We start from the raw sequence: 7,500 nt of genomic DNA, 5'->3' as shown, positions 1-7,500 counted from the left end.
TATGAGGTGTCAGTGCCAGGGTCTGTCATGGTATGGGGTGTCAGTACCAGGGTCTGTCATGGTATGAGGTGTCAGTACCAGGATCTGTTATGGTATGAGGTGTCAGTACCAGGGTCTGTCATGGTATGGGGTGTCAGTACCAGGGTCTGTCATGGTATGAGGTGTCAGTGCCAGGGTCTGTCATGGTATGAGGTGTCAGTGCCAGGATCTGTTATGGTATGAGGTGACAGTACCAGGGTCTGTCATGGTATGAGGTGTCAGTACCAGGGTCTGTCATGGTATGAGGTGTCAGTACCAGGGTCCGTCATGGTATGAGGTGTCAGTACCAGGGTCTGTTATGGTATGAGGTGTCAGTACCAGGGTCTGTCATGGTATGAGGTGTCAGTACCAGGGTCTGTCATGGTATGAGGTGTCAGTACCAGGGTCTTTCATGGTATGAGGTGTCAGTACCAGGGTCTGTTATGGTATGAGGTGTCAGTACCAGGATCTGTTATGGTATGAGGTGTCAGTACCAGGGTCTGTCATGGTATGAGGTGTCAGTACCAGGGTCTTTCATGGTATGAGGTGTCAGTACCAGGATCTGTTATGGTATGAGGTGTCAGTACCAGGGTCTGTCATGGTATGAGGTGACAGTACCAGGGTCTGTCATGGTATGAGGTGTCAGTACCAGGGTCCGTCATGGTATGAGGTGTCAGTACCAGGGTCTGTTATGGTATGAGGTGTCAGTACCAGGATCTGTTATGGTATGAGGTGTCAGTACCAGGGTCTGTTATGGTATGAGGTGTCAGTACCAGGATCTGTTATGGTATGAGGTGTCAGTACCAGGGTCTGTTATGGTATGAGGTGTCAGTACCAGGGTCTGTTATGGTATGAGGCGACCAGAAAGGTGGTGAGTTCTTTTTCACAGCTTTGTACATGTTATAATGTATTTTTGGGGTGGTTTCACCTCTGCCCCACCTCTGCCCCGCCCTCTCTCCATCTTAGGTTAAGCAGGTTTAATACACAGTATATGAAGAAGTGGTTGATAGCTGGAAAACGATCTGAAGAACCTCAGCTGATCTCCTTCTACAATAAGCTGGAGCTGAAACAGGCACTCCTAGTGGCCCAAGGTGGAACTGCAGGCAAGCTCACACCATCGCCATCTGCTGCTTCGTTACTGTAAGTACAACCACAGAAAGTATGTGGACACACCGACGTTAGCAGTATCCAGTTTCTGCCCATAGTCGGCGTTCCTGTTCATCCCAAAGCTTTTAGATGTAGGTTGATGTGACCTCCTCCTCAACACTTTCAGCACTGTAGAGCCCAGAACTCCAGAGTCCAATGGAAGTGTGCTTTCCATCACCAGCTAAAGCCTATGAAACCCATGAAGCTTCTGATTGACCAGTCTTGTGCTGATATTGGTTTCAGAGGCAGTTTGGAACTTGGTAGTGAACTATAGTCTACACTATAGACTTTCCATAAGCTGTTTTTTGCATTAGTGTGTGTTTGGAAATTATGACCTAATTGAGGGTGCTCAGGAGTCCAACCGTGGCAAATCGTCGGTGGTGGGGTTTGAACCAGCAACCTTCTGATTACTAGACCAGCACCTTATTCACAGCTTATGATGTTGTACAGCTAAGGTGTTGTTTTAGTCAGAAACGTGGTTATTATATACAAATCTCTCATGTGTGTTTAGGAACGCCGAGAGTAACAAGATGGAACAGTTGATGCAGATCACCAAGGAGCAGAAGGCGGCGATCCGGAAAATTCTCACTGAAAATTTGTACAATACCAAACAGAGGGTAAATAACATTATGACCACCTTCCTAATATTGTGTTGGTCCCCCTTTTGGGGCCTGTGGTAGCCTAGTGGGTAGGGCTTTGGGCTATCAACCGGAAGATTGGCGGTTCAAATCCTGGCTCTGCTATGTAGCCACTGTTGGGTCCTTGAGCAAGGCCCTTAACCCTGTCTGCTCCAGGGGCGCCGTAAGTTGGCTGACCCTGCGCTCTGACCCCAGCTTCCAACACCAGCTGGGATATGCGAAGAAAGAATTTCATTGTACTGTACATCTGTATATGTATATATGACAAATAAAGGATATCTTTCTTTCTTTCTTTCTTTCTTTCTTTTGCTGTCAAAACAGCCCTGACCCGTCGAGGCATGGGCTCCACTAGACCCCTGAAGGTGTGCTGTGGTATCTGGCACCAAGATGTCAGCAGCAGATCCTTTAACTTCTATAAGTTGTGAGGTGGGGCCTCCATGGATCATCAGACCAGGCCACCTCCATCCATTGCTCCGTGGTCCAGTTCACTCTACACGGGCATCAATGAGCCCTGGCCGCCCATCACTCTGTCGCCGGTTTACCACTGTTCCATCCTTGGAGCACTTTTGATCAATACTGACCGCTGCAGACCGGGAACATCCCACAAGAGTGTTATTCACTTGTATACACACAATATGGCCAAAAGTATTCGGACACCTGATCATTAGCTTGTCGGACGCCCCATGTCTGTGTGATCTTTTCAGCTAGAGCAATAGCTGCTCTTCTGAGAAGCTTTTCACAAGACGTTGTGGGAATTTGTGCCCACTGATGTTGGTCAGTTGGTGTTCCAGTTCATCCCAGAGCTGTTGAGTGTGACTGAGGTCAGGCAGGGCTCAACCATCCACTAGTTTCCTCCTTATATGATTGATTTATTACACCTGTTAGCAACTTTTGTGGGTGAAACACGTGAATCCAATAAGTAGAAGTTCACTACTAATGGTTCACTACTGGCTATGATTGACTGATGAATGGGACTGCACTCATTTACAGATACGTGGAACAGTGGGTATTTCACCAGAGTTTACAGTCAGATAGAATCTAAGAACCTTGCTGTCCATGGTCAAGCAAGCTTTACATCACCATGGGCTTAAGAGCTACCGTGAATGCGCAGTGGTACCTCAACGGTTAAGATACTGGACTAGTAATCATAAGGCTGCTGGTTCAAGCCCTACTATCGCCAAGTTGCCACTGTTGGGCCCCTGATCAAGGGCCTTAAGCCTCATATGTTTAAAATGTATTCAGTGGTGAATGTGTAAGGTACAGCGATGTAAAGCTTACTTGACTGTGGACAACAACCCCATTAGAAATGTAAATATGACATTAACGTAGGTACATAGGTGGTGGTTCTGGTTCAGGTTCAGGTTCTCCAGCACTTCCAGATGAATCCAGATGTGAAGAAGCTGAGAAGCTCTTGGTTGGCCTTGGTTGGACTGTGGACCAACCCTAAATGTATTGTTAGAGAGACGTTGCATGGCCACTGTATGGCCAAAAGTATGTGGACACTTCGTGGACATGGTTTGGAGAAGGACATGTCCTGTTCCAGAATTCTTGTGCCAATGTGTAAAAGTATGTGGACACTTCGTGGACATGGTTTGGAGAAGGACATGTCCTGTTCCAGAATTCTTGTGCCAATGTGTACAGTTTGTGTACCTACCTTAAAAGATTTTGGGATGAATTGGAATGGCATACCATGGCATACCATGTAGAGTGGTGTCCACATACTTTTGGCCATGTAGTGTACATTTAATGGGATATAAAGGATGGGTTCTGGTTCATGTCCTACAGAAAGTAGCAGTGCTAAACCCTGTATTGAGCGCCGTATGGAAAACAGCTGCTGATTCTTTGTGTGTGTGTGTGTGTGTGTGTGTGTGTGTGTGTGTGTGTGTGTGTGTGTGTGTAGCTGCATTCATACAGTAGACACACTCTGCTGCTGGACGATGAGGAGGCCGAGTGGCGTGAGGTTCAACTCCGCAGACAGAGGGCGCACATGGGGAGAAAAGTGAGAACCTTAAATCACACTCACCTGTTCAGATGAAACCCCGCCCCCGATCACACACCTGATCCACTCACCTGTTCAGATGAAACCCCGCCCTGATCACACACCTGTTCAGATGAAACTCCGCCCCCGATCACACACCTGATCCACACACCTGTTCAGATGAAACCCCGCCCCAATCACACACCTGATCCACTCACCTGTTCAGATGAAACCCCGCCCTGATCACACACCTGTTCAGATGAAACCCCGCCCTGATCACACACTTGTTCAGATGAAACCCCGCCCTGATCACACATCTGTTCAGATGAAACCCCGCCCCGATCACACACCTGATCCACTCACCTGTTCAGATGAAACCCCACCCTGATCACACATCTGTTCAGATGAAACCCCGCCCTGATCACACACCTGTTCAGATGAAACCCCGCCCTGATCACACATCTGTTCAGATGAAACCCCGCCCCGATCACACACCTGATCCACTCACCTGTTCAGATGAAACCCCACCCTGATCACACATCTGTTCAGATGAAACCCCGCCCCGATCACACACCTGATCCACACATCTGTTCAGATGAAACCCCGCCCCGATCACACACCTGATCCACACATCTGTTCAGATGAAACCCCGCCCCGATCACACACCTGATCCACACATCTGTTCAGATGAAACCCCGCCCCGATCACACACCTGATCCACTCACCTGATCAGATGAAACCCCGCCCTGATCACACATCTGTTCAGATGAAACCCCGCCCCCGATCACACACCTGATCCACTCACCTGTTCAGATGAAACCCCGCCCTGATCACACATCTGTTCAGATGAAACCCCGCCCCCGATCACACACCTGATCCACTCACCTGTTCAGATGAAACCCCGCCCCCGATCACACACCTGATCCACTCACCTGTTCAGATGAAACCCCGCTCTGATCACTCACCTGTTCAGATGAAACCCCGCCCCCGATCACACACCTGATCACACACCTGTTCAGATGAAACCCCGCCCCGATCACACACCTGATCCACACATCTGTTCAGATGAAACCCCGCCCTGATCACACATCTGTTCAGATGAAACCCCGCCCCCGATCACACACCTGATCCACTCACCTGTTCAGATGAAACCCCGCCCTGATCACACACCTGTTCAGATGAAACCCCGCCCCCGATCACACACCTGATCCACTCACCTGTTCAGATGAAACCCCGCCCCCGATCACACACCTGTTCAGATGAAACCCCACCCTCGATCACACACCTGATCCACACACCTGTTCAGATGAAACCCCTCCCTGATCACACACCTGTTCAGATGAAACCCCGCCCCCGATCACACACCTGATCCACACACCTGTTCAGATGAAACCCCGCCCTGATCACACACCTGTTCAGATGAAACCCCGCCCCCGATCACACACCTGTTCAGATGAAACCCCGCCCCCGATCACACACCTGATCCACTCACCTGTTCAGATGAAACCCCGCCCTGATCCACACACCTGTTCAGATGAAACCCCGCCCTGATCACACACCTGTTCAGATGAAACCCCGCCCCTGATCCCACACCTAATTAACCACGCCCACTGTGTACTGTGTTACAGATGAGCCATTATATGACCGTTCCAGCTCACAGGCCGGACTCACGCCCAGGTGAGTACACCAAGAGAGAACCAGAACCGGTTCGGAACTATTCATACACCAGAACCAGAACTGGAACTATTCGTACACCAGAACTGGAACCGGAACTGGTCAGTCTGGTTTTTAATGGTACCTTTTAATTTTCCAGAGAGGCAAAGCAGTGACACCAAATTCAACATGGAGACACTTTTCAGTCCTACAGAGCTCCAACCACAGCAGAGCCGTAACGACCCCCACGGAGGGAAGGGCCGGAAGCCCAGTGTGACCTTCACCTTGGACGTTGAGGAGCAGAAAGTACCTCAGAGTATCAACAGCCTGGACGTGAATGAGATCCAGGAGGAACCGGACGAGAACAGACCCACAAACTCTTACTAACATCCATACGTTTGTTTATTAACTAGAATAAGATCACCCTGATCGAGGTGGTGGTGTGTTTGGAACTTATCTCAGGGGGTTCAGGGCGAGAACACGTCCCAGACAGGGTGCCAATATTAAAATGTTCTTCTGTATCTGTAGATGTTCAGTGTAATTCATAATAGGTTTAAATTATTGTTGAGTGGTTCCTTCCACCTTGAACAGTCAGTGTTCCAGATGGTAGGAACCAAGGATTCTGGAGCCAAAGCAACTTCTATACAGATCAACGGAACCAAAATACATTTTGTTGGAGTCAAGGTGGCTTCTCTAGGGGTCATCACAGCTTTTGTTGGATCCAGGAGGGCTTCTAATGGAGCCTTCTGCTAGAGCCTAGACAGCCTCCACTTGAGCCAAGACAGCTTCTAATGGAGCCTCCACCATAGCCAGGACAGCCATCATTGTAGGCAACATGGCTTCTTTAAAGCTCTGAAGCCAAGACAGCTTCTGTTGGAGCCAAAATGTCTGACACTGGAGCCAAGTCTCATTTGAGCCAACATGGCTTCTGTTGAAACCAAGAGGGCTTCTAATGGAGTCAACATGGCTTCTGCTAGAGCCAAGACAGCCATTGCTGTAGTCAACAAGACTTGTTCTGAAGCCAAGACAGCTTCTGTTGGAGCCAAGATGGCTTACACTGGAGCAAAGACAGTCTTATTTGAGCCAACATGGCTTTGCTGGAACCAAGAGGGCTTCTAATGGAGCCAATAAGCCTTCTGCTAGAGCCATGACAGCTTCCACTCGAGCCAAGACAGCCATCACTGTAGTAAACACAACTCCTTTAAAGCTCTGAAGCCAAGACAGCTTCTGTTGGAGCCAAAATGTCTGACACTGAAGCCAAGGCAGTCTCATCTGAGCCAACATGGCTTCTGTTGGAACCAAGAGGGATTCTAATGGAGCCAACGTGGCTTCTGCTAGAGCCATGACAGCCACCGCTGGAGCCAAGACAGCCATCACTGTAGTCAACATAACTCCTTTAAACTTCTTCATAACTTCTTCTTACAGTAGAAGAAGCCAGGATTGCATTTGATAAAGAGGTCTCCAGAGGTGGCAGGAATTCTTCAGTAGAGCCAGACAACAATATACCAGAGGTGCCATCTGATTAGGGAACCCTGGGAAATCTTATCATACCAGTTTAGAGATGTTTATGGACTGGAATTTAAATACAACTATGCTTTGTTCATGATCCTTTAGTTAGAGGATCAGAGAAGCCAGAATTCCCAGTTGGAGGTTGATGGGAACGTTTTAATTCCCAGTTGTGATCATTACTGTTTTTCCCACATGGCAGCTCACACGGAAGAACTAGAAACAAACATGAGCTCTGGTCATCAGCAGAGCATCTCACTAAGTTTGTTACACTATTTGGCCAAAAGTATGTGAACACCTGACCAGGAGCTTGTTGGACACCTCATTCTAAAACAGTGGTGGATCTGTTGCATAAACTTATACAGACTCAGACTTAAACAATAACTTGCTTTTATTGCAGACCTGTTGGTTCCTGGATTTCCTTTTAGCTTTACAAGAGTCTGGGTTTGTCTCCTCACCTTGGCAAAGAGACCACTGTTCCATGCTCCAACTGTGTCACTGTGGTCCAGAAAGTCATCCATGGATTGATGAGCTTGGAGTGGAGGGACTCCAGTGGCCTGC

General features: G+C 48.5%; 1 protein-coding gene across 1 annotated transcript in view; it reads left to right on the top strand.

Annotated features, from left to right (window-relative positions):
- Positions 1 to 5,954, top strand: part of slc9a1b (solute carrier family 9 member A1b) — an 18,189-nt gene extending 12,235 nt beyond the window's left edge. Inside the window, exons 8-12 of the mRNA XM_062997680.1 lie at positions 985 to 1,158; positions 1,676 to 1,781; positions 3,703 to 3,801; positions 5,409 to 5,457; positions 5,594 to 5,954. Of these exons, the coding sequence (XP_062853750.1) occupies positions 985 to 1,158; positions 1,676 to 1,781; positions 3,703 to 3,801; positions 5,409 to 5,457; positions 5,594 to 5,820 (655 nt within the window). The 3' untranslated portion in view covers positions 5,821 to 5,954. The remainder of the gene's footprint in view (positions 1 to 984; positions 1,159 to 1,675; positions 1,782 to 3,702; positions 3,802 to 5,408; positions 5,458 to 5,593) is intronic.
- Positions 5,955 to 7,500: the final 1,546 nt, after the last annotated feature.

The sequence above is a fragment of the Trichomycterus rosablanca genome, chromosome 1 (genome assembly GCF_030014385.1).
Source record: "Trichomycterus rosablanca isolate fTriRos1 chromosome 1, fTriRos1.hap1, whole genome shotgun sequence".
Lineage (NCBI taxonomy): Eukaryota > Metazoa > Chordata > Actinopteri > Siluriformes > Trichomycteridae > Trichomycterus > Trichomycterus rosablanca.
Note: the sequence above shows the minus strand (reverse complement) of the source record. Positions and strands in the feature narration are given on the sequence as shown.